Genomic DNA, 26,826 nt, shown 5'->3' on the forward strand with positions numbered 1-26,826 from the left:
GAAGGCTGCTATGAGGTCTCCACGCAGCCTTCTCTTCTCCAGGCTGAACAGCCCCAACTTTCTCAGCCTGTCTCCATACAGGAGCTGCTCCATCCCCCTTAGCATCCTCGTGACCCTCCTCTGGATTTGCTCCAACAGCTCTACGTCCTTCTGGTGAGGACACCAGAACTCTACCCAGTGCTCCAAGTGGGGGTCTCATGAGAGCAGAGTGGAGGAGCAGGATCACCTACCTTGACCTCCTGGTCATACTGGTGGTGATACAGCCCAGGACACAGGGGGTTTCTGGGCTCAAGCCCATGCTGAAGCCAGCTCATGTTCTGACCCCCAGGCCCTTCTCCTCGGGCTGCTCTGAATCACTTCTCCCTGCAGCCTGTAGCTGTGCTTGGGATTGCTCTGACCCAGGGGCAGGAGCTGCACTCGGCTTTGCTGAACTTCAGGAGGCTGGTCACCTCTCCAGCATGTCCAGGTCCCTCTGGATGCCATCCCTTCCCTCCAGCACGCTGACTGCACCACACAGCTCGGTGTCGTCAGCAAACTTGCTGAGGGTGCTCGATCCCACTGTCTGTGTCACCGACAAAGATGTTGAACAGGGTCTGCCCCAACACTGACCCCTGAGAGACACCATTCCTCACTGGTCTCCAGTTGGACATAGAGCCACTGACCGCAGCTCTCTGCGTGCAGTCATCCAGCCAATTCCTTGTCCACCGGGTGTCCATCCAGCAAATTCACGTCTCTCCCATTTAGAGACAAGGACGTCGTGTGGGAGGATGTTAAATGACATTTATTTGCTCCAGAGAGCACGAACGTGGCAGGAAGGGCCGGGGGCAGCTGCTCACTTGCGGGGGGAGGGCAGGCCCCGGAGGTGGTAGATCCAGGAGCCCCCAGGGCAGGAGACCACCAGCCTGCTGGTGACAGGAGCCGGGCCGCCCGCGAAGGAGACGGTGATGGTGGTGCTGCTCTTGGCGCGCAGCACCTCGGGGGCCCTGACGGTGAAGCCCGGGTGCTTCACTGCGTATTGGAACGCCGTGGCCTTCCGGAAGACGTTCCTGAAGGAGATGGAGGTGGTGCCGCCGGCTGGGATGAGGAAGGGGCCCTGGGCTTCAGGGGGCAGCGCAAGGCCGATGAGTGGGATGCAGTACTGCCCACCCAATGCAGAGCTGAGCTGCAGCGTGGCCTTGGCTTCGCCCAGGTGGCAGGGCTCAAAGGTCACTTCCACGCTCAGGTCCGAGCCCCCAGCACTGGCAGGTGCCGCACTGATGGATTTTGCCGTCTGGAAGTCGGCACAGTCGGTCTGTGCAGGGGAGACAAGAGACCATGGGGGGTGGGTCACAACAGCAGAGCCAGCACCTCGGGAAGAACACGATGGTGCCCTGGCCCTGGCCTGGCCCACCCACACCACACTCCTGGTGAGTGCCTGCGGGGAATGGGCACGAGAACTGTGCAAACGTGCCCAGCAGGGACAACCCTGCACCCAAGCCCCAAGACGCCCGACAGCCAGACCTGGGCTGCAAGGGGGAAGCAAGCCCAGGCACCGTGGCGCCTGCAAAAGCAGCTCCAACCAGGGCAGCAGACACGGGCCCGCAAGGGAGGACAGTGCAGCTGGTGACAAGCCCACACCAGTGGGAAGACCCCTGGGCTCACATGGCCACCCTGGCTCTGCCACGCCAAGCCAGAGGCACTTGGAGCCCTTGGTGGAGAGGGCTGGTGCTGGCCAGAGGAGCTGCCTCCCAGCCAGAGCCCCGGCAGCCGCGCTCACCTGTACGAGGTACTCGGTCTTCTGCTGGGCAAAATGCCGTATTTTGGTGGTGATGGTCTGACGGGAGCCCAGCCTGGTGCGGAAATACACGGGCTTCTCTGGCCTGCTCCAGGTGGCTTTCAGCTGCAGGGTGTAAAACAGAGAGCCCAAGTCGCTGCTCTGGAGCACCAGCTGCCCGCTGCTCTCACCCGTTTGCAGGGGCTGATACTCCAAGACAAGATCCGCCTGGGAGGAAGGAAGGAAAAAGCCACTTTGTCAGGCAGAGGCAGGGAACACGTGTGCCTGACAAGGGGCAGCTGGTCCCTGCTGTGCTCAGGCAGTGCCGGAAGGCTGGGCTGCCTTCCCCGCTCTGACTCCCCTCTCTCGGGCACAGCCTTGCTCCTTCTGGGGGATGGTTCACTTAGGGACAGATCCCAACAGCTCAGAGCCCTCCAGCACGATGCCAGAAGCTTCCCACCCATAAAAAGCCCCTGTGCTCCCCCAGGGCACACACCACTTCCTGTCAATCCAGGCTGCAGACAACCTGGCCATGGGCTGAGGCTTGTCCTGCAGCCACTCACAGCTGGAAGCACCACATTAAATGAGGGGCACAAGGACCTGCCACGTGAGGCCCACTTGCAGCGTGTTCCAGGGGGCAGCAGGGCAGGCTCCACCAGTGCAGGATGATGCCCACTGGGGATATTCTCGCACACTGCTCCCTCTCTAGATCATCGGCAGGGAGCTGCCACCACGGAAGGAAGCCCCACATGGCTCCTTTCAGGCATCACCCTTCAAGAGCATCCCCTGCAGCCAGGAGCAGGGAGAGCAGAGGGAGCCAGAGGAGCTTTGCCCCTACCTTCGACTGTGCAGGGACAGTAAAGTGCTGGGGAACGCTGACGTCAGGCACTTTGCAGTTGATGTCAAACGTCACCGGGACAGGCAGAGGGTTGTCCACCTTGACGCTGGAGGACACTCTCTGCCGAACAGCGGTGCTCATTTGAACAGTGCCCATGGGTCCTGAAGCCACCGCCTTGAAAGTCACCATGTGGAACAAGTACTCTCCGGTTGTCTCATTGAGGAAGGTCACCTAAATCAGACAGAAAGGGAAGGGCTGCTCATTCCACACATGAAAACAGACCCAAAAGAGCCCACTGAGCTCAGCGCCCTGCTTCCAGGAATGGCTGTGAGCACCCACCGAGGAAGAGCACAAGACCACAGAAAGCACGTGCGGTATTTCATAGGACCTGTGCACGTGGAGGTATGAAGAGGCATGTAGCTTCTTGGTGAGCCAACAGCTCCTTGAAGGGCCCTGCAGACCAGTGTCCTCACTTACCTTTGCCCTGAAGACTCCTTCTTTGTAGGAGAGGAAGGTGAGCTGGTAGTCCTTCTTCGCAGAGCTTGGCACGTCCATGTAGGAACACCCCTGCAGCACAGAACTGCTTTCCAGGTTCTCTGGTTTGAGCATGTCAATAACCACCAGGAACCTGTGGGTGAGAAGGACACAGTGAAGGTCAACACGAAGGACTCCCATAGGATACCCATCGTGTGGGGGTACAATACAGCCCCTCTCACCCTCAGTGCCTCAGGCACAGGGCACCAGCTCTCATCCCCCTTGGAGGAAAGCCCTCCAGGGTGCCTCTGCACAGGCAGAACATGGGTATGGCCAGACACGGCCAAGGAGAGGGACAAGCTTTCAGGGAAGGAGCTTCCAGGCACTTCCAGACTTCCTGGGCTGGACTCACCTCTGTGGTCTGTGCAGCCAGTTGGACACAGGGATGAGCTCCGTGTGGCACTTCCTGCATGGAACCTGCCGGGAAATGGCCCCTGAACACCTGGGGGCTTCAGCAGTTCCTTCCAGGTGGTAGCGTAAGCCTGTCCCGTCCGGCAGGGGGAAGAAGATGGAGCCCTACAGACAACGAATAGGACAAGTCAGCTCTGGAGCACCCCTGGCCAGCCCCATGCCTCAGGCTCTCACTGCAGCAACTTCCAGCACGCCCAGCTGGCAGAGCTCTGCCTGCAGCCCTGTCCCGTGCAGGAGGAGGCACCAGCATCGCACCTGCTCAGAGCTGGTTGTGAGTGGGTGCATGGCCCACAGCACATGGCACAGCTACAGGACACAGAGGCAGCATCTCTGGGCAAAGCAAGGAGACACGGGCCCTGCAGCAGAGCTGCTCTGCACATCCCAACACTCCCTTACTGGCCACACTCACCTGGGCACATCCCTGCCAGCCTGTGCTCATGCAGGGACAGCCCTGGGCAGGGGGTGCCCGTCCCTGATGAGCTCCATTGCCTCAGTCCTGCTGGCCTTAGCCCCAACAGCACTGCCCAGACAGCAGCCTCTAAGCTGGCACAACAGGGGCCCACCAGCCGTGGGCCATGGAAAGCTCATATTCATGATCATTCTGGGTGCCCGTGGATCCCAGACACCTGCCTCTGCCATCTCCTCTGCCTCCACAGCAGCTGAAAGCTGCAAGACTCCTCACCCAGGCTCTACGTTAAAGACATGCTGAGCACGTGCAACCCTAAGGGCACAGATCTGCTGAGCACCCTGGAGACAGAGACCAGAAATCTCTGACCTCATTTCTGGCCTACTGTAAGGTCAGCTGGAGCGGGACAAGGACCCGGCAGCTCCAGCACCCCAGAGCCCTTCTGAACTGACCCCTTATGGCACAGAAACCATTGCAGAGGGGCCAGTCACCCCCATGTGCCCAGCCTGAGACCTGCAGGAAGGGCTCCTCCCACAACTCCTGCATGACTGTCAAGAGATCTCTCTCGTTTCCCACTTGCCTGTTCACGGCCAGGAGGGCACTGAGAAACTGCAGGGCAGCTTTGCCCTTCTTGCTCCCTGCAAGCTGCACAAGGACAGGCACAAGTGGTTGTGCCCAGGGCACGGAGAGCCTGTGCAGCCGTGCGCTGAGCGTGGGGGTCTCTGAGCCCCCTGGGCTGCCACAGGCAGCCACCAGGAGCTGCGCAGAACAAACTTCATTTCTTGGCCTTCAGAAAGCCTGGCTCTTTAGGTCAGCTGCTCCAACACGTTTGGTGTCAGGCCCGAGTTCCCATCTGCCCTTTGCCCGTGCCTGGCCCCCAGCCACCACAAAACCCAGCTTCCAACAGAGGGCACAGGACACCTTCAGCTTGGACAGGACCTCTGAAGGTCATCTCGGCCAACCTCCTGCCCAAAGCAGGGTGAGCTACAAGGGTCATGCCACGAGGGTCAGCACACGCTGGCACAGCTCACGTACCTGGTGCTTCTTGTTCTCAGAGCTCATGGTTAGGGGTCTGTAGGTGACCTGGTAGACCTTTTCTTTTTGCCTGGCCTCCAGATGGATAAATTCAGGCCCTTTCCAGTATTTCCCCTCAATGATGGGCTGCAGGGTCCAGGCCTCGCTGCTCGGGTTGGACAGGAGGATGGTCTGGCTCTGCCTCTCACGCACATGGCAGCTGAAAGTCAGCGTCTGTAACAGAGCAGCACAGAGGCTGCTGGGTCGTACCCACAACCCTTCCCACTCTTCTCACGCTGGCTCTGCACCAGGACCTGGAGCACAGGGAGCAGCTTTTCCTTGTCACATGCAAAAATTACGCTTTGGCCATAGCTTTTGGAGTAAATCAAGCTGGTTGCTCTTGAAGAAGGGAGCAGAACAAGCCTTTCACATGCTGGGTGAAAGGAAACGGGGAGTCCTGAAAGGAAACTCCTGTGCAAGGACAAGATCTGCAGCCACACAGCCCCTTCCTTCGTGGGCAGGAGGAAGAGGAGCTCCACGCTCTCTCTGGGAGCTAGAGCCAACAGTTCCCAGGCTGCCCCATCCCAGGGACTGGATGCAGATGCCTTGCCCCTTCCTACTGCTGAATGCCCTCCCCTGGCCCAGCAGGGGGGAGAAGTGTGGCTGCAGGTGCAGTGCTGGGATACATGGCATGGGTGCTGCAGTGCAGAGCCAGGACAGCTGAGCTGCTCACTGGAGGAGCAGCACCTTGAACAGGGGAGAAAGGCAATGACAGGGCTCAGGAATTCTGGCAATCCTGCCCAGCAGTTTCTCTCTGGGATACCCCAGCACCAGCGAGTCTGTGCTCACAAGTGTCCTTCAGTTCCTGCCCTGGGAGAGATGTGGTGCAGATGCTGGGGTCCAGGGGCCCATCCTGTCCCTGCTGCGTTACCTCTTTGGGGCCAGGGGCCTCCACGCAGGATCCTGCCAGTGTAAGCCGCAGCGCCTCACTGCCCTGGATGAAGCACCGCAGCCCCTTGTACTGGACAGCCTGGCTCAGCTTCGAGGGGCGGAAGGTCACAACCAAGGGGACATCCATCCCTGGGCTGATGTAACCCTTTGTGGGGCTGATGGAAAAGTCTGGCTTGAAGCTCTCCACGTCCCACATAAACCTTGCCGAGGAAAGCACAAGGACAGGAAAGAAGGATTAGCCACGGGGAGCTGTGAAGGCAGTGTAAGCCTCAGTGTGAGGCTCCAAGTCTCTTGTGGGCTTTCCCACCACATCTCAGGCCTGACGCTGAGCCACCTGGCAATAAGGCTTCAGGCTGGGCAGGACCTGCTGATTTACCTGACTCTCGTGTCGCCCGCGTTCCGCATGACGACGCGCCGGCACGTGTAGCTCTGCTGCACCACGGCTCCAAAGCTGAGCTGGTCCTGGTCCAGGCTCACGAGGCTGCCCTGGCAGGAGCCCCGCACCACACAGAGGGAGCGCACCAGCCCGCGGCACTCCAGCAGCACTTCCCCGCTGAACGGCTGCATGCGGCGCTTCGGGGAGAAGGTCACCTCCACTTTGCAGGTGTCTCCTCTGCCCTTCAGCTTTAGATCCTTGCTGGGCTTCAAGCACAGAACCTACCCGAAGAAACGAGTGGAGACTATTTCATCTGGCAAGCGAGCTGTGGAGCCTCCCTCACCACACTCAGGGAAGAGGCTTCCAATTCCTCTTCTGTCCCCACCAGCACTGCCCCAGTCCCACTCATTCCCTCCTAGGCATTCCCAGGGAATACCAAAGGTGTTTTCTACCATGTGTCCACCTGGTCACGGCGAGATCAACTCTGTCTTCTAAAGCTTTCACATACGTTCCAACAGAGCTGCAACTCTCCCTCTTTCAAGATTCACCTCCCTCACCTTTCCAGATCTAAAACACATGGCTGCATCCTGATGGATGTGTCTAAAACAGGCTAGAGGAATTGTGCTGCCTTCTCACTTCTGGCTCTCGGGGAGTCCTGGCACCCAGCTCAGCTGAAGCATTCGCACTGCAGGCATCTGCTGCCAGAGCAGTGCCAGCAGGCAGGACAGGGCAGGCACAGGCAGCCAGGGCAGCCCACACCTGAGTCATTACCTACTAGCTCCCACCCACAGCAGCTCAGCGCTCCCTGCAGGCACACCAAAATGCTCTGCAGAGAAGGAACGGGCCTTACCCCAGCTTCCTGCAACTCTGGCACGGTGGACGTGACCCTCAGCTTAAAGGTGAGAGGGGCTGCACTCTTGTTGGCTACGGTGACCATCTTCTTCACTGTCTGTCCAATGCAGACGTTTCCCAGCTTCACCACCTTTCCTGGTGGATCCACAACATCAACCTGAGGTGGTAGGGATTGATATCAAGCCAAAGGAAAGAAGGAGAAAAGGCTTTCTGCCACTCTCGTGGCAGAAACCCAAACCATGGGAGGCTGGGGAAGAGAGGAGGAAATGAGAAAACCCTGCCAGTTGCCACCTGGAGTTTTAGCCTTTAGATTTCATCTCACCTTCATTTTTATGCCCCTTCCTTGGGCCTCAGCAGTCAGCTTCTCTCCCGGGGCACACGGAGGCAGCAACAAGCTGTTGGGGCTGTTGTCATTTTTCGGTGTCTGTAGGGGCTGTGCACAGAAGGAAGAGAAACCATAGGCAGGATGAGTTTCTTGACCTTCACCATGTGAGCAGGCTCCCCAGCCAAGCCATCCCCTCCCACATTCCTTCCCCCCAGTGGCAGAGATTATCCAAGTCCCTCTGCAGCCTGCCAGCAGAGCTGGCTAACCCTGGAAGGCCACCAGGCTTTGCCCTGCGCACTGCCCCCGTCTCCCTGCACAAGCCTGGCCATGCTGGAGCACTGGGAATCTACAGAGTGTGCACAGACCTTCCCCCTCACCTGCTCCTCAGCAAGGTGCTGCTGCTCAAACTGCACTGAGTAAACCTCATAGGGCTTCTTCACCACCACTGTCCCCTCTTCCCCATGGCTCTGGGGCAGCAGCGGTCCCAGCTCCAGCTCTGCAGGGATGGACTCCAGCCGTGGCTCCAGACCACGTCCCAAGACCGGCACCTGCAGGCGTTGGCTGCTCTGGCAAATCTGGATCTGCAGCTCGCCCCGGTAGCACTTCTGCAAAGAAGCAGCACAGAAAGCTCCTCCGTGAAGCCCCAGCTGACAGCACCTCCAAGTCAACAATCGCCCAGGGTCAGGGGTCTTGTCAGCACCTCCAAGCTGAACCCAAAACAGGTATTTACTTAGAGCAGGGGCTACAGCATCTGCATGGCTCTCAGGAACTGCAGCGAGTCCTGCTCTGGAGCATAACTGGACAGTTGGCTCCCAGGTGGATCTAAAATGGGCTCTCAGAGGTTTTCACCTGGGCACGGGGGAGCGTAACGCTCATGAGAAAGGTCTGCTTCCTCAGACACAGTCCTGGCACTGCAGCACCAGGCAAACATCAGCTGTGTGCAAGAGGCAGCTGAGCTCTCACTGGACACAAATAAGGATCATCTTCTCTGCTCAGTGCTTGCCTCTGGTCAAAGCCAGACACGAGACGCTGAAATCTCCATGAGCAATTGAGATCCCTGGGACTGTCCCCAGGCATGGAAGCACTTGTGTCCATCCTGTCACACGCTACCAGTTTCCAAGTCACGGTGGCCACATGCAAACTGCCTTTGGGAATGCTCCATCATTTAAGCTGACTCCCGAACTGCTTGGGAATGTGCAGGGGAAACTGAGGCGCAGGAAGCTCCACGTGGAGGCAGAGCTCATCCCCCGCTCCCTGGGCTGGCCTCCCCTTACCACACTGCCCTGCCAGACCTCCTGGCGTGACACCCACCAATCTCACCTCTTCCGTGGGTGAAAAACGGACTTGGACGTGGCACTGCTGTCCTGAAGCGAGGCTTCCAGCTGAGGGCAGCACCTCAAAGCCACAGGGCACAGACTTCATCTCCTCCAGCAGCTTCTGATGCTCGCTCCCTGGCAGATGTTTGTCCACCTGCGCACACGAACCAGTGGTGTGAGGTCTCCTTGGTCTGTGAGGACAGACCCTCGGTTCCTGCAGTGCTCCGAGATGCTGGCACGGTGCAGGAAGCACCTTCATCCCACCCAGACGTGGCCACCACTGCCTAGAACTGGAGGGCAAACATGCTGGCAGGGCAGGCAGATGGGGAGGCAGTGTCCTCAGAGGAGGAGGAATGGGTGAAGATGGCAGAGAAGTGAAGCATCAGCTAGTGAACAGGCCCAGGTGAACCAGCCTTGCTCTGTACCCTCAAAAGCTTCCTCAAGCGAGCTGCAGCCCAAGTGCTCAGGCAGCCAGAGGGGCACAAAAGGCAGGAAAGGCAAAGAGAACCCAACTGAGAAGTTGTGTGTTACACGTTGTCTGTGCTTTACCTCCTCAACAGGATCAGTCATGCTGATGGACCATTTACAGGGGACCTGGAACGTGTTGTGGAGCTGGATGGTTTCTTCCTGGCACTGCCCACACTGGACAGCAGAGAACTCCAGCCTGTCCCTGGACACGCAGAGGGATGGCTCAGCCACCATGGCACGGAGGCGGACCTGGAATGTGGGGCCTCCTCTGACCTAGAGAAGGACAGAGCATCCAGTTGAGAGCCCACCCGATACTCGCTGCTGTGCCCAACCTGCTGCCTGCCCCAGAAGCTGGAGTACCTTGATGGGCAGGAGCACATCCACTTTTCCCAGGGGCACGTTGGCACTTTGTGGGTCGAAGCACACTTCAAATGTCTTGCTCTCACAGGAGGGCAGGCGCTTCACACGCTCCAGGCACACGCTGAAGCCTGAACACAGCAAAATAAAGCAGCTGAGATATGCAAGCAACAGGAAATGGCTCAGAAGCACGCTAAGGCCACAGGGGTGTCCTGGCTGGCAGCTCTGGGAAAGACCCCTTTGCATCTCCAGAGAAGCTGCTCTTCTCCCTCTGGCACTGCCCAAAGCAAAAGGACTTTCACAACCAGAATCCAGGGGTTACATAGTAAAAGGAAATCACATTGCTTGAGGAACTCCAGCAATTCCTTCATCAGGCACCTCAGGGAAGGATGCATAGACCTCTCCAAAGGAGAATTGCCACCTAAGATGCCAAATGCTGGGGTGTTCCCTGACAGCGGCTTAGAAGAGACGACTGGCCACCCCGCAGAGACAGCAGTCACCATGTGCTGGAGCTGCAGCCTTACCTCAAGGCCTCTTTGGGAAGCCTGTTTCCATAGAGCAGAGGATCCCACAGGCCGGTCAATAAAGGCTGAGCAGAAGTGCTCTGGCACTATGAACTCTAAACAAAGCACTTCCGAACCACAGAGGGTCCATCTGTTTGCAACATAAACCCTCAGAGTGCACAAAGAAACTGGGATGATGCTCACGGGAGCCAAGAGCAGAAGATGCTGAGAGGCGATCAAGGTGATCAGCCCTTCTGGCCCCTGCAATCAGATTTTAGGGCAGCCACAGGTAGAGCAGGTCTCTGGGCACTGCTCGCCACAAGTCAGGCTCTTGAACAGGGCACCCAGCACGGGGGTACTAAGGAGGAAAAAGCTGTCCAAGGAAGTACTCAAATCTCCCTGTGACCAATGGCTTCAGCTGATGTGTCAGAGATAGCTCCTTCAAGCCCCCGTGAAGCCTCTCCACCATGGGTTACCTGTGTTATACAGGACATATCCATCGACACGGAAAGATGCAGGGAAGTGCCCAGTGTTGGTGATCTTCACCATGTGTGTGTGGATGTCACCAGGAACAACATAGCCAAGGTCCAGGATGTATTCGGGCAGCTCAGCTCTGAAAGGAGGAGTAAGGACACTCTGTAAACCCCAGCATGGTGTGGGCTGGAGAAGCAAATGGAGTGGATAATTCTGTATTCACTGCTCTGAAAGCTCAAGCCAAGCCCAGGAAACCCAAGGCCTGAGTACCCAGTAATAACACTTGGCTAAGTCATGGGGAGTGCAGGGCCTAGGATTTATCAGCCACCAATGGGATCTTCGAGTGACTTTAAAGTGGGTACTGGACACAGTTCCTATGCTGTGAAAAGCCATTGCAGAGAAGTCCACTGCATCTCCACTGGTCTCAATCAAACTGCTAAGCTGGTGTCCAGCCCAAGCCTGAAACTGCTTCAGGACCTTGTCATAGCATTTCCTTGCAGAGGCCTTTGGCAAGCAATCCCATTTGGAAAAGTGCATAAGGGATCTGGACCATTCCCTGCTCTTCCTGCATAGTGGGGTATGTTTCTTGGCACAAAGACACCAGCTTTGAGATGCCCCTTTCAGAGCTGGTCAGCAGGGCTGGTGCCTGTGCTGTCTGCAAGGGCTTGCTCGTCTGCACCCCTCAGCTCTGAGAACAGAACCCAGCAACTGTGGGGAGGGGAGCACCTCCAGAGCTCAGGGGAGCACTGTGCAAGCGAGGACACCGAGCTGCCCACAGGGAACACATCATAGCTCTCAGCATCAGGCCCCTTCTGAAGTCCGCAGCTGTTCCCAGCTCTGAGACACAAGGAGCTCTCAGGAGCAGGCCTGCACTGCTGGCTGTTACCCTCAGGGCCCCTGCACACAGGCTACAGGACTCCCTACTAACTTGAGAAGCCTCCGATGTACACGCTGGTGAAAGGCAGTGTCCTCCGGGGGATGGGAGCTGAGAGCTTTCTCCTGCTCCACGGCATGTTCCTCCATCAGCATCTCCTCCATCTGCATCTGCAGCTGAGCATCCCACTGAGGAAAGTAAAGACAGGGGCTGCTTAGCAAAGGTCCTTCCCAAGGCACAAGCTTGTCTCAGGTGGAGGATCCCACCCTGCTCTTGTTGAGAGAGGCGATGGAGTCATTCTGTCTCACTGCTCAGTGTCTGGGACAATTCCTGCTCTCTCAGGCAGGATCATAGCTCCAAAGAAATGAACTCCAGTGTCTCTCCCTGCCCAGTTATCAAAGCTGATCTGGACACATGGACAGACAAGCCAGAAACCTTCCAAAGCTCCAAGTATGTCCCTGCCCCCAGTTAGTGCCAAAGCAGCTTGGACAAAAGCTCTCCTGGAAAGGGAACCATGAGAGAGCTGGAGCCTCTCGGAGATCCAGAACACAGCACAGCCTCAGGGTGCATTCAGGCTGCTGCTTTACACTCTGTAAAGCTGGCAGGGCTTGGCCGGTGAGCAACAAAACCCCCAGCACTGACCTGAATGTCCTTCAGAGCACCATAAACCCAACTGCTTGAGCACAGCCTTTAGCATCCCCTGGGGTAGTCAGGAGCTGGTGCATCTCCAGGAGGGACAACTCCCAGAGGTGGGCAGCCCATGGGGCACGCTGAGCTGACACAGTCCGTGGCCAGGGCTGTGCAGGGAGGCACCCAGTGCCAGCAGAGCCCTGGGCACAGGGCCGTGGGGTGCAGGGGCTCCAGTGACACGCAGGAGGGTGGCACGTGTGGGACAGGGCAGCAGCTCTACTCACCATGGTGCCCAAGTCGTCCATGCGGGGCTCGGCTGCCACAGCCTCCCCCAGAGCAATGGCCTCGTCTCTCTGGCTGCCTTTGTCCAGCTTTTCTTGGGCCTTTTGGAGGATCTTCTCATATTTGGCGTTGCCTGAAAGCACAGAACACCACCAATAGCAGTGGGGCAGCACAAATCCCATGGAAGACGGGAAGCCCCATTCCCCCAACACGCAGACACAAACTGCTCCAGCAATGGAGGGAAAGGCGATCCTGCTGCTTCTCACCCCCAGACGTCTTTCTCGCCACACAGGAGCATCTCAGCCCCACAACGTGATGCAAACCCAACCCTGTCAAAATCCCTGCCAGCCTCTCTTGCAGCTTCCCTGTGCTTTTCTGCCCAGCCCTCGTCTTCCCAGACCTCTGCCATACGCTGGCAAGCTGTGCAGGATGGTTCCTGCGGCAAAGCCACACGGGCTCGTCTGCCAGAGACCAAGGAAGCAACCAGAGGGCTGAGTTTGCCTGACAGCCCTGAAACCTCCAGGCCTGGCGCAGGTGCCCATGAGCTGCCCTATGGGCATATGGCATGGGGGAAAGCCAGGTGACCTTCCTGGTGAGCAGACAGACAGTGCTCACCTTTGATGTTCCTGGGCAGGTCCAAGTGGATCCTGGGAAAGGTCCCTTCTCCTTTCAGGCAGACTTTTGCTGGCTCCAGGTGACCCACTTGGATCTGGAAAGCCCTGCAGAAGACTCCAGGCACTCCTGGCAGGTAATAGACTTTCAGCACTTGCTGCTTGCCAGGTTCAACGTAACCCTGCGGGGCACAGAAGACGGAGGGAGGTAGTGTACCAAAGAGGACTCAGTGGAGGGATGGCTCACACGACAGACACGCTGAGGACACAAGACAGCTTCTCATACATAAGGAAACATCAGACATCACCACCTCCAGCTTTCTTGTACCCAAACGCCCAAGTCTCCTACACCAAGATGCAGTATGTCCTTCAGAGGCCTCGCAAGGCTGCCCTCTGCTCAGCATGAGCACAGCTCTTCTGCTGACAGGGTTTACCCTCTGCTAGCCAGAGCCAGGCACAACAAACCAAAGCTCTTTCACCAGCTGCTCTGGAAGAGCACCGAAGGGCCTGCGCTTCCAGCAGGGCCAGCAGCTCCTGGCAGCAGCTTGCAGGAGAGGACATCAGCGTGTCATCCCTCAGGCGGACAAGCACTGAGGAAGGTGGAAGCCACTCGGCCCTTTGCTTCCTCTTCCCATTGCAAAAGGGCACCAAGGCAGGAACACTGCTCCAGCTCTAAGACACCCAGGCAGGATGACAATTGGGATGGAGTGATGCTCCAGTGATGGCACAACCAGAGAGCTCAGCACTCAGCTCCAAAGAGCTCCCGCAACCAATCGTGCCTCCCACTACTGGTTGCTGTAGGACAGCAGAGGCAGTGGCGGCCAAGGCCAGTCAGGGGCTCCATTAGGATTGTGCTCGATGCACCTCCTCTGCCTCTGCAGCAATCGCTCACAGCCCCGTCTCTCCTGCCTGGTTTTGGACGGGGGTTGTGTGCTCATTCCCCCTATTTTCCCCCAAAACTCTCTCCTGGGCAGCCTGACACAGGCTGGGTGAAGCCCTTGTGCTACTCACCATGCTGGGCACGACCAGGGGCACGCCAGGCAGAGGGCTGGCTGCAGTGCCTGTGCCAGGGCTCAGCACCACAAAGGCAAATCCCAGCTTCCCACTGTTCTGCAGAGTCACTGCTGCTTCCAAGACTTTGTTAAACACCTGAGGAGAGGACAGAAGAGCAGGAAGTTACAGGCACACGTCTGCTGCTCACAATTTCATTCCTCTTCCATTGGGTCGAAAGCAAAGGAACACAGCCCAGAAGCAGGGAGCGCACAGGAGAGATGGGCACTGGGACACAAGCCCTCTGCACTTGAAGGTGTCACCCAACAGTGAGCTGAAACACAGGAGGAGACACTGAGGCATTTCAGGAGAAAAGGCACCTGCACACAAGTATTTGTGGGCAAAATACAAGCCAAAAGGGAGACAAACAGGGCAACACACACATGGCCAACAGCTGGAAACAGCTGTGGGGTTGTAACTGGAAAGAAGTACAGTGAGGGTTATTCTGGGACACTCTATCCAGCTACAGTGACTGGAAGCCCAAGTCAGCTGCCTCCTTGGCCGATGAATCAGGAGCATTAAAAGAGAGCACCTCCTTGCACCTCTGGCTTTAGGAGCCCATCAGCGGATGGACATCTGAGGGACACATCCCTCTGGAGAGCACCACTGGGATCCTGCCTGCCCCAGGAGGCAGCGTTAGTTCCCTCCAAGAGGAGGGATTCCCAGCTTTGGGCTGGGCTGGAGATGGCCATTAAACACCAGCTTGGAGCTATCACCCAAACGCTGGACTTCCGAGCCACAGAGCCAGCAGAGCAGCTGGGAAGGGGGGAGAGCCCTCGACCCGGGGGGGCAGCAGCCCATCGGTCATGGCTGGAGACAAGGAGCTCTGACAAGAGCAGCGTGCGGTACCTGCAGCCCGCAGTCGATCTCGGTGGTGTCCAGGAGGTAGCTGATGCCTGAGGCCTCCCCACACAGAGCCACCTCGTAGCAGGAGTCCAGAGCTCTCTCCGGATACACCACGCTGAAGGGAGCCTCAGGAACTCCTCTGTTGAGCAGGAGCACCTGCAGCAGCAGCAAGAAAGCAACATGGAAATACATGAAGAATCCTCTTTACTTACTGAAGGCTCACTTCTTTTCTACTTTAGCAATTAACATCTGTAAAAGGCAGAAGATGCTGAGCGCTGCTGCCAAATACAACAGGACAAGTTCTGCCTCAGGGCTTTTTCATGCAAAGCAGGGATAACTTCACACAAACAGAGCCACTCTGGCCTTATTCCCCTGACACAGAGCACTCCACTTGACCTGCAGTGGCAAGGACCTGCTCAGCACCACCAACTTGATTCAGACCCATCCCACACCTCCACCAGGCTCACTGCTGCCCACGAGCCATCCGGATCCACCCCATGCCCTGCGACCCGTCCTGCTCACCCCGTAGCTGTGGCTTGAGCCAACAAACACCTTCCCGATGCTCACCTGGTCACAGTTGAGTTCCACCTGGGGCCCGACGCCTTCCCCGCTGATGCACAGGGGCAGCCTGGTCTCACAGCCTGTGGAGGGAAATCTCTGTGAGCGCAATTCCTTCTGCTACCCGGCACTTTCCAGGTTGTCTCAGTGCTGCTGCCGGTCCCTGGCCTGCATGGAACCACCTCCAGATGCTCCAGGAGAAGATACGGGACCCATCTCGTCCCTCAGGAGATCAGCCTTGGGGCTGGTTTCTCATTTCTAACCAACCCCCTGGGATGGTGTCTCAGAGAACCACAGAATGGTTTGCATTGGAAAGGACCTCAAGATCATCCACTTCCAGCCCCTTGCCATGGACAGCGACACCTTCCACTAGACCAGGCTGCTCCAAGTCCCATCCAGCCTGAACTTGAACATTGCCAGGGACGGAGCAACTTCCTTGGGCAGCCTGTTCCAGTGCCTCACCACTCTCACAGCAAACAATTCCTTCTGGATATCTAAACTAAATCTCCCCTGTTTAAGCTCAAACCCATCACCCCTTGTCTCATCCCTCCAGCCCTGGAAAACCAGCCCTCTCACTGAGCAGATCATATAAGTCAGACATATACTGCTAACGTACACATCCCTTGGTGCAAAGGCAACCGACACCTCAAGGCTTACAGCCAAACTCCAGGGTGGCTTCTTTCCCTTAGATTTGCTAGAGATGACAGAGCACAAGATCTTCAGTCTGAAAGCTGCTCTCAGCCACTGAAGCCTGAATCCTGGCTCAAATTTTGGATGAGATCTCACTGCCATCCCATTCTACTCTGCACACAAGGCGAGCAGCACCAGGAGGAGGAGAGAGCCACGCAACCAAGACTCATCTTGGAGGTAAATGGTCTACAGGCTCCTGGTGCTCCTTCATTAAAGCTGTGTGTGTTGCAAATGCTGGCAAACCCGTGCCAGGAAAGCTTATTCCTTCACTGCTTTGTCTCTTCTGGGGTCAGGAAGCCAGAGCCAGGCATCCTGAGCCCTGGCCTCGGACAGGAGACCACTGGGAACCGCAGGGACAGCAGCATGTGCCAGCACTGTCCTCTTGAGCCCTCCAGAGCTACACGATATCCCAGTGGGCTGGAAGAGTGTTTGTACCTCCTCGGTGGGAACAGGAGCAGGAGGAAGGAGCTGTACCTGAGATGTCACAGTAGGCTGCCTCTTGGTAGACTCTGGCTTCTTTGGGCTTAAAGATCACCTTGATTTCAAGTGAAGAATTTGGCAAGATATCTCCCTCCTGAAACAGAAGTGACAGCAAAGCATTTATCTTCAAACAGCACATTCTTGTTGCCACTACAGCCCTGTAAGCCTTTATTTAGAGCATCAGCAAAGAGCAAGGAGCAAGCAACACTTGTCAACAGAATTTAGAGGAGAGCTTGGAAGCAGCTGCAGAAACACCTTCCAAAGTCCCTCACCTTTACTGGCACCCGGACGGGGCTTTTGTTACCCTCAGAAGAGACTGAGCTCTGGCTCAGGGATTTAAGTCTGGGCCACGCTACCAGTTTCTGCAACTGTCTGCTGCTTCCTCAGGGTCTTCTCTCTCTGCTGCTCTCCCACAGGATCCTGGCACTGGTGCTCAGGCCCAGGAAGCCTTGTCACACATTTCAGCAGGCACCCCTGGTTTCTATCTGCTCTCACTTCCTCCAACTGCTTTAAGCAAAGGCACCTCGTACAGCCCTTCAGCCCCTAGCATTACAAATACACTTGACGTAAGTAGCTACACCTCTGGCAACCGTAATAACGCTCTACAGGAATTCAATATTGAGTTGACGGAAGCAGATAAAAAGAACAGAGTCATTTTTCTATCAGCACAGCCAGGCTCTGATTCCACTCTGCTCTTGGCTATTCTCAGGAATTTGTCCAGAAGAGCCTTGAACTGACTGGAGCCTCCAGCACTCCTGCAGCATCAATATTTACTAGCTACGGTTCTGCCACTGACACAGCACTGACAGCTTAGAGGACAGCCCCACAAAAATTAAAGAGCTACAACATGGGAAGTTATTGGCCTGCAGCTGCAAGTAGTTCCCTGATGCACAACCTGCTCTGAGTCAGGAGAACACGGGCAAGGACAGGCAGAGAAGAACCCTTTCAAACACCAACCGCCAGTAACTGCAAAAGTCTGAAAGAGTAAAGTCACTTGGATTCTTCTCAAAACCTGCACAAAGTCCCCATGTGGGACAGGAGACACTGCCCATGACACAAAGCCCTTGCTGCCCCAGCCTCCTCCCATTCCTGAATCCCCATTCCTCTAGCCAGGGCAGCTGGAGCTGGCTCAGGGCCTCAAGGCATCTGTCTGACTCTGCAGTTGATCCCGGCCCCAGATAACCCAAACTCAACATCACAACGCTGAGCTGCCACTGCACCAAAAAGTACAGCTTCAGCAAGAACCTGGAGAACACTGCAAAGGTGCATCTCAAACACTGAGGAGTGCAAAGGAGAGCCCGGCAGGGTTACTGCGAGTGCCCAAGGCCCTGGGGGCATGATTTGCTCCATACCGAGACCACACTGACTGCTGGCATCATTCTGTACACACTCTTTAACTAGTGCAGGAGGGAGCTTAGAGCTTTGGGCACGTGCCATTGCTTCCTTTACAAGCTAATCAGAGGAGGGTGCAGCACACACACCCCCTTGCCAGGGATGATGCCTTGCTGGCCACCAAGCACCAGGAAGCCATCCAGTGAGGCACCACGATCCTCACAAGGGACACATCTCCATACATCCAAGGTGCTGCTGGGTCCCAAAGCACAGCCAGATTAGACTTCTCTAAGGCACCTGAGGAACAAGCTTATGGGCTAGCACTAAAGCCTCTCCTTTTCTAGGGATCAGCACAGCTCTCAGGAACAATCCTGATACAGCACCCCCACTGGAGCCTTGCATTCATAGCCTCCATCCCAAGAGAACTGACCCAGCACTTAGCAGACTCAGGTCTCCTGAGCTCCTGACAGGAAATCACCATCCAGCAGGATTCAGTGTATTGGCATGGAAACTTTTGGCAGTCTCTCCACAGAGACATTCCCTGGATCAGCAGGGAAGCTGTAAGCCAGAGTGTTTACCTCTGATGATGGAAGGCCAGGAGACATCATCAGTTACACTTTATCCTACTATTCCATGGCCAAACCACATTCTTGAAAGACAGACCTATACTGGGAAACCCTTCAGCACTTCTCCCTTCATTACTGCTCTAGGGCAGACCACAAAAGCAGAACACTATTTCTCTCGGGAAATTACAATAGGCTGTTGAAGAGGTTCTTCACATGCCTGCTACTCCCCAGCAAAAAGAACTGCTGGATAAAAGGATGTGCTTCATCCCCCACCCTTGCACACTGGTGACACATGCGGATGAGCCTCGGGACACCTCAGGAGCCAGCACTCTGCCCACGAGAGCAGGTTCTCTAGAGGATGGCAGCTGAGGCAGAGTATAGAGAACTACCACGGATGCTACCCAGGACAGCAATAAAGCTCTGCAGTGCTCTCAACAGGACACTGCAACACTCCTGGCTTCACGGCAGGCTCAGGCTGTGACGGCAGGTGCCCTAAACACAGACGGTGGCTGCCTGGTGACACAGCACAAACCCCTCAGCTCTCGGACCCTGGCTTTGCTGCACCAGAAAGCAATGGCACCCAGGAGGGGATGGCACACCACGACTCACAGCTACACAAGTGATCCCTGGGCGAGAGCCAACGCTAATTACACACAGATCCTATTGCTCCTTCCTCAGCCCCTAAATGGTGACAATCTGTGAGACCCCCCCCAGGCTGCTGAAGAAGAAGCTGGCCTTCAAAAGCTGCCCACCACCAGCTGGGGCTGCCCAAGCCACTTGCTTTGCTTTGCAGAGGTGGAAGGTGAGCCACGGAAACCAAGCCAGTGCTCACAGCAAACAATACCCAAAGACAGAGCTGGCAGAGGCAGCACCGTCATGACATCCAGAGCACATCCTCTTAGTTCAGGGCACTCAGGAGACAGGCAGTGCCAAAGCCAACATCTGCCTCTATCCACAAATGACTCAACTCTCAGCCCCCACTGGAAATGGGGCCTCTGCCAAAACCTGAAGGGCTCTGCAGGATCCTCTCGTTTGGATGGGGACCAGCTTGGCTCCCAGCTCAGGTGGACATTTGCAGGAACAAACAACACCGCTACCTGCTGGCCCAGCCTCTGGATCAACAACAGCAGCACTTCCATATCCTGCACAACAGCTCCTTCCCCACGGGCCTGGAAGCTGCTCCAAATGTTCCCCCTCACATGGCAAGTCCCAAAGCACTGCCTCCTCTGTCCTGGTCTGATCTGCAGCCAGGACTTAACCCTAGACATGCTGAAGTGACCTGAGGCAGCTTCTGCAGACAGCAACACCTGAAATACAGGCAGCTGATGCTCCACTTAGCAAAGCTGCAGCACAAGCCCTGCAAAGCCATCCTGCCCACAAAGCACTTCCAACACCACTGTCCCTCCACCAGCTTCCTAACCTCTGCAAGCAATCACTTCCTCCCGTCACTTGTCACCAGGGGTTGATGATTTCTAGAGGGTGCTCCCACAAACCACAGGCAATTGGTGCCAACAAGAGAGCAGCTGCTTCTGGCCAGGACGTCCGAGGCAGCAAGGTCCTACCTCTGGGGGGGCCTCCCCAGCACATTCAAGAGCAGTGCAAGAAGGGGGTTGGTCCAAGCTCAAAGTTACAGGGCCATCAACAGACAACACGGTCTGGAAGTCAGTGGCAGGGGATCTGCACATTCTACATGTGTAAAAGAGGGGAAAGTACTGTCAGTTGGAGTAAAGACACACACATGTCAGGGGGAATGCAGACACCAGCAAGACTCTCCATGGGAAAAGGACTGTTCCATAAAGAATGGAATTCATTGAAATCAAGAGACTGATAACGCTGCACAAGACAGCAGGGGAGAGACTCCTGTAGGAGCCTGCTTTGATTCAGCCCTACAGCAAACCGTGTAACAGCAACACCGCCATTTAGGAAAGGCTTCCACACACAGCTTGGGGCCAAGCTACACTTCACGTCTCTACATCATCACATCTTGATGTGGACAGGACTCAGCCACAATTCCAGACCTCCCCTTAATGCACCTCAGGAGCTCAAGAGCAGCTTAAGCTCATTGTGGAGACACAGCAACTGGAATGAAGCAGGAGCCCTGGGGCACACTCCAGAACCAGCTCACACACCACAGGATGCTCTGAAGGCTCAGCTCAGCAGCTCCCACTCTCCCCAATATCCCTGCTGCTCTGACACAGTCTCTTGCTCACATCGTGCTGCTGCCAGCTACAGTGCTGTGAGACCGCACTTGTGCTGGCACTGGTGGCTCTCAGCCTTACATGCGCTGCAGGAGCAAGCAAGAAGAGAACAGCAGCCCCTTCCTCAAAAACAAAATCAAAACATAAACTAGTTTCACCCACTGGAAAAGAAAGAAGAGGTTGGGATTATTCCAGGCTTCACTCCAAGATGAGAAGGGATGTTGCACTGCTCAGACAGCAGCCATTCTTCAGCTCAGACCATGTGAATACCCACAGCAACGGCTCTGGCTGATTGAAGGACATGGGGGTTTTGCTTGCATCACCAGGAAAGTGAGCAGTTTTCTCTACCTATCTGCAGTAGAACTCAAAAAGCTTGTTTAAACCTGCCAGCCTCGTGTCCAGGCTCACAGACGGCACTGGAAGGGACACTCAGATGTGGTATACATCCAGGTTTTAGGAATGGATTGCTGTCCCCCCGATTAAACTTGGGCTCAATTTGGACTCCTTTCCACAGGAGATCATTTCATTCTGCAGGTCAGGATGTGAACTAACAGTGCACCAGTGGCCTTTCTTCACCCCCATGCGCTACATGGAAATGTGTCCTTACAGAGAGTAACTGATACCTCTGAACACTGTGAGGACACTCATGAAGTGCCCTTGAGTCACAGCCCTTGCAGCAGAGCCCAGCCTGGGGTCGGCTCTTGCTGCTGCTCAGAAATGCTTTCTGCAACAAGCGCCCCCAGCCTCACCAGAAACCTGATGTCTCCTCTCTTGGCACATGGAGCAGCTGACGTGGGATCTGCCAAGGGACCTCATTCAGAGAGGAGAAGGACAAGGAGCAGGAAGGAAGGTTCTCAGCCATCACTTACCATGGGCACAATGGTGAAAATATCACTGCAGAAAGGCGTGGAGTCTCCCTGCACCTCTGTCCCCTGGCTCTGGGAGGTGCAGACGGGAAGGGAAGGGTGTTCTCTGAGAGGGGGGAACACCCCATGCTCCTTAGGAACATCAACCAGCTTGTCCTCTTCCTGCCTCTGCAGCCTGTGCCATGGGAGAGACAAACCAAGGAGATCATTGAAGAAGCAGCAGATTTGCAGAGCCTGTCGTGTCCGTGCACGACCAGCAAAGCACTTGGTGAGGAAGAGCAGCAGCTCAGCACGGGGCTGACCCTGAGACACAGGCTCCCCCATGGATCCCATTATTCCCAGCACAGCAGCGAGTTTTACTCCTCACTGACAAGCTCATCAGAGGTTTCTTAAAGCTGGCAGCCCTCAAGAAAAAGCCTCCTGCACTGGGAGGGGAGAAGCAACCAGGTTTCAGCTGCACGTTACCAGCAGCACACTTTTCCCCTTCCCTTTTGCACCCAACAGGGATGAGGAGACAGTATCTGCACTGCCTTGCGCCAGAGGATCCCGGTGCACTTCCAAAGCAAACCAATGGGTTTGGCATCCCACCACTTCAGTGACACAAATGTGTTTCTGTGCATGAAAACAGAGGTGCCAAGAGAGGAAGGGACTTTGCCCAGCATCACCCAGGAAAGAAGTCAGCATCTCTGAATGCAAACCCTACGCTGAGCCTTGAACCACCTCATCTTTTCCCTCATTTTGGCCTCCTCTGCAGAGCTGCAATGCAGTTAACCTCTGCCTTTATTGCTGGTTGCAGCAGAAATCATTCTAGTGGTTAGAGATCACAAGCGGGAGATGAGAAGGGAGCAGTGCTGCACAGTGGTTGCTCCTTACTGGGAGCCTGAAAAGTTGCACAAGGATTCCCCAAGTCACAGAAGCTTTTAAGCCTCATTTCCAGTTCATCCCCCCAGGCTGTCAGTGTTTCTCTGCTGCCTGAAATGGCAATTTCAAAGCTTCACCAGAGGCACCCTTGGAAGAACCTGCCCCATCTCTCACCACCAGGATGACACAGGTTGCTGAAGCCCAAAAGCACTTCCAAGTCCTGGCTGCCCTCCCTTCCCTGCACAGCCCCCCCCCTCCACATCTGCCCAGCTGAGGAGCAAGGCCAGAAACACCTCCTTGGGCCAGAAACCAGGACACTGGAAGGCAATTCCCCAGCCTACAGCAGGACGGCCTCCACCTTCTGGGCCAACCGAGCACTGTATCCTGCGTGTGGCTGGAAAAGGAGCCTGACACCTTAGCAAAGAACAAACTGCTTGAGTATCATAAGAGTTGTGCCACCTGCAGCTCTTCAGTGCTACTGCTCAGTGCAGTCCCAGGTACCGAGTGCTGACACCTGCCTCAGCCTCATGGACCCTCCGCAGTGCACGCAGCTCTGAACTCAATAGTTTGTGGCTCCCAAACGTGAATTTGCCCTCTGAGGCAAGCCAGTGATTGCAATCAACCTTCTCTCCCCAAAACATCATCCTCAGCTGTAGCACGGGTGGGACTGGAATGGCAAGGGTTAAGCTCCACGCTGTGCATGGCTCTGTCTGCCCTAATCCCTTCAAAAGCCCCAAGAGCCCTCTGAGGCTGTGTGTTAGTTTTCCCCTGGTGCATCTATCTTGCTGGGAGGAATCTCTCAAACAAACCTCAGCTTCTGCCGCTCCTCCTCTTCCTCATCAACAAAACGCTTCCACTGGAAGTGGGCCGTGATGCCACTCTGGTTGTGGATGACCAGGGATCTTTGCTTTGACAGCGTGAGGGAAGTCTTCTCAACTGTCAAGGAGCTCTTGTCAAGCCTGATGTCAGCATTTACAGCTGCTCCACAGAGGCTTTTGTGAACATCTTCACCTGGAACAAAGCAAAGGCAAAGTCTTGGCTCATCTCACTTGCTGATGGAAGTACAAGGAACAGGGCAATCTGCAGGCAACAGGAGAAAGAGCTGCAGTTCTGAGCTGCATCAGCAGTTCCCCACATCAGGACATTTATCGTATCCTGACAGCTGCACATGATATGGCATGAGGATGCCCTGGCACCACCTTAGGCACCTTAATTTGGGGGGTGTTCGTTGAGATTTATCCCCAAGGTGACAGCATTTACAGTGAGACTTTGCAGATGTGCCCGGGTGCCCTTTGGGCTGCCATCCCACTCAGGTCACAGGGAATTCTACACCCAAGTCACTCAGTGACGCTGAGGAGCCCCACCTCAGTCATGGCTTGCCCAGGCTCTCCTGCAGGCAGGAGATGCCCCCACTCTCGTGTCATCCTCATCTCCTGCTCCTCAAATATTGGCCATAGCTCTCATCTCAGAAACCAAGCGGGAACATTTGAAATGAAATGGACAAGGGCAGAAAGAACAATGGCAAGTACAGAGCAGCTTCTGTGCTGAGCTCTGCACTCAAACAGGGTGCTATGGGGCCCTCGGATCCATCTGCCAACTCCTTCTTTTGCTCCTGCTGCTCTCACAGCCAAGTGCCTCACCACTGCCAGCACATTCTCCCTTGTCAAATGTGCTGCTGTTACCACTTCACCACTGGAGAAGTGAGTCCCTTCACCAGGGTAAGTGTCCGCTGGAAAGCTGGAGACTTCCAGCATCAGAGCAACACGCACAGCAGCACAGCCATCCCCAAGGGTTCCTCCAAGGTCCTGTTCACCACCTACCTTCAGACATCATTACACCCTCACATTACTGACTCCAGCCCTAGCAGCAGCTTCTTCCTAAACCTCACCATTAAATAACTGCTGCTCACAAGGGGGGTTCCACAGAATCATTCCCAGGCTACAGCAAAGCTCAGAGCACCCTAATGGCTACTGCTGCCACACTAACTGCTCCTCATAGTCACAAGTCCTCAGCATGGCCCAGCTCTCGGCAGAGCACCCACTGTACACATGCATCACATCACAAGAAGAGGGTCTCTACCTCAAAGGCCTTGCCAGGAACTGTAACACAACACATCGGGATGAAAAGCAATGACCAGTCAGGAGAGCTCTATGGGACAAGTTGCAGGCTCTTCAGACAGCTCTCTTGCACGTTAAAAGCCATCTCCTTTTCAACCAGGCTCCTTGCTATGCCTTATTCCCCAACGGAGCACCCAGAATATTCCCCATCGCCCCCTGTGCACTGTGCTTAGGAAGATCTGCTGCCTTGTTACAGGCTGAACTATTCCAGCACAGCAATATCTGGCAGCCAGCATGGAAGCTTTGCTCTACCCAGCGTGAAGGAGTCTTGCAGAAGGGATTCAACAGGACAATGAAGCCATCAGATGATAATGGCAGACACTGCTCTCTTTGGAAGGACACACCGAGGGTGCACCAAGCACTTACCAGTGTCATAGTGAACAAATCATGGGACTTGTATAAACACCGGTCTTTGGTGGGTGAAATTCCACCGTGACTTGCATCGCTTCTCCAACTCCAAGAGGTCCCAATGGAGGGATCCACAGAGAAAGGGCTGCAACACAAAGAGAGAGATCTGGGCCCTCCGTTAACTTTGCAGTCTAGTTCACTTCAGCTCTCTTGTGCAAGCAAGGAGCAAGCAAACCACAGGCGGTACAAGAAAACCAGAGCATCCAGGATCAGAAACAGAGCGGGTGACTCTCCCTGCTGAAGAATCCCATGCAGAAGAACCCTGCAGAGGATCCCGTGGTATAACATGACCTCAGCCCCCATCTCTGCACACAGCTCTCAGCTCTTCACCTCTGCCATCCAGTTACTCACAATTCTACGGTTTTTGTGTAGCTCACTTAAACTTTTCTAATGCTTCCCATTTCTTTATTGCAAATCAGGACTGAAATAGTTCATTGCTGAAGTTCGGGAACTCTTAAAACCCTTGTCAAGGAGCTCTCAAACATGCCTCTGTCACCCAATAGAGTAGTTGGCAAGTGCATTGCAAATAGATGCTAGACTTCACTGGGTACTTATTGTGCTGGTGACAACTAGGCCTGGAAATCCCGGAAGGAACTGTACAGTGATTTACAAGTTCCTGCCCATGGAGCTCCACAGGGAAAAGCAGCAGCCTGCTTAAAGAGCACCCTAGAAGCCTGCTTAAACAGCCTTGCCAGCCTTTGGCAGAAGCTCCTCTCAGACCCTCGTGTTTCACAGGAGACAAGTTGAAAGTCTTCTGAATCCCGTTTCCTGGAGAAGAAACTGAAGCAGCTCAGGTGCACCAACTGAGACGCAGCAGGTCTTTGGTGCGTTCTTAACCTCAGCTCCTGCGCTGAGACCTCTGGGACCAAGCAACTCTCAACTCCCAGCCAACTGAACCGCCTGCCTTGCGGATGCAGTGTCACAAACACATTCCCCTCTCCAGTGCAGCAAACTGGAAAACCAGTGACTGGCTTCTGAGACCAACAGGAACAGGACAGGCTGTCTGCAACACAGTTCACCTCAGGCATTTGATGACGGGACCACCAGACTACCGTGAACTTGTGGCCTCCAGAGACCGGGTGTACTTGTTCCTAGTGGTATGGAACCATTTCAGAAGGTTATTTGTGACCACAAGGGTGCAAACCAGCTACTCAGCTACTTGAGCCCTCTCCAGGAAATGTGGGAGAGAGACAGCTCCAGGAGAAAAGGCCCCCACCCTTTGCAAATGCACCAGGCACTTGGAGCATCTTTCACCTGCTGCCCTCCTTAGCTTTCTGTAGTCCACTTCTGAGCCACCACCTGCTCCTCTCCACTTCAGAGCTCATTCTGCTTAGGCATATTTGGTCCCAGGCACCAGACCAAGCCCACGGGAAAACAAAGGCCCTGGACCACACACTCTTATTGCCAGGGCCTCCAGAGCAATTGCTTTCATCTATGATCTCTGCTTGCTAATATAGACACAGCTGCTGATCACTCTTCAGTGCCTCTCTCCAGCTCATTGCTTGCCCATTTCTTGATGCTGCCTTTGGCTCCGTGACCTGAGCCCCTCGAGCTGTCCTCTGCCACACAGCACCTTCTGCAGCACTCCAGCTGCCTTCCTACCTTGGCTCTTCCAATCCAACAGCATCAGATCTGCAAGATGCTGCCTTGCAGACATCACTGCACTGTAAAACTTGCTTGCAGAGCTTTCTCAAAAACCGTAAGCAATGGCAAACCCCACGTGTCCTGCCCATGTCCAGCACCTCAGATGCTCTGCCTCCTTTTTCTCACTGTTTACAACTCCATAAGCACGCAACAGCGTTTTGCACAAGAGATGAGCTCCTTTACCTCAGAGTGGTGATGCTGTAGCAAGCCTCCCTTCCCACGTTGCGCACCAGCA

General features: G+C 55.4%; 1 protein-coding gene and 2 long non-coding RNA genes across 3 annotated transcripts; all 3 read right to left on the reverse strand.

The window, feature by feature from the left end:
* Nucleotides 1-617: 617 nt before the first annotated feature.
* On the reverse strand, nucleotides 618-7,463 carry LOC117437693 (hydrocephalus-inducing protein-like). The gene is made up of 10 exons (XM_034072263.1): nucleotides 7,458-7,463; nucleotides 7,134-7,292; nucleotides 6,284-6,564; nucleotides 5,888-6,107; nucleotides 4,978-5,190; nucleotides 3,478-3,641; nucleotides 3,069-3,219; nucleotides 2,592-2,822; nucleotides 1,757-1,981; nucleotides 618-1,291 (listed from the first exon to the last, which is right to left on the reverse strand). The coding sequence occupies exons 1-10, from the start codon at nucleotides 7,461-7,463 to the stop codon at nucleotides 833-835; spliced, it is 2,109 nt and encodes a 702-aa protein (XP_033928154.1). The 3' UTR covers nucleotides 618-832.
* A 42-nt stretch (nucleotides 7,464-7,505) lies between these two features.
* On the reverse strand, nucleotides 7,506-8,876 carry LOC117437726 (uncharacterized). Its single transcript, XR_004550497.1, has 3 exons — nucleotides 8,781-8,876; nucleotides 7,838-8,065; nucleotides 7,506-7,568 (listed from the first exon to the last, which is right to left on the reverse strand). It is a non-coding gene; the product is annotated as an uncharacterized lncRNA (long non-coding RNA).
* A 6,574-nt stretch (nucleotides 8,877-15,450) lies between these two features.
* Nucleotides 15,451-21,664, reverse strand: LOC117437723 (uncharacterized). Its single transcript, XR_004550494.1, has 3 exons — nucleotides 21,565-21,664; nucleotides 16,594-16,693; nucleotides 15,451-15,512 (listed from the first exon to the last, which is right to left on the reverse strand). It is a non-coding gene; the product is annotated as an uncharacterized lncRNA (long non-coding RNA).
* Nucleotides 21,665-26,826: the final 5,162 nt, after the last annotated feature.

The sequence above is a fragment of the Melopsittacus undulatus genome, chromosome 26, assembly GCF_012275295.1.
Source record: "Melopsittacus undulatus isolate bMelUnd1 chromosome 26, bMelUnd1.mat.Z, whole genome shotgun sequence".
Classification (NCBI taxonomy): domain Eukaryota; kingdom Metazoa; phylum Chordata; class Aves; order Psittaciformes; family Psittaculidae; genus Melopsittacus; species Melopsittacus undulatus.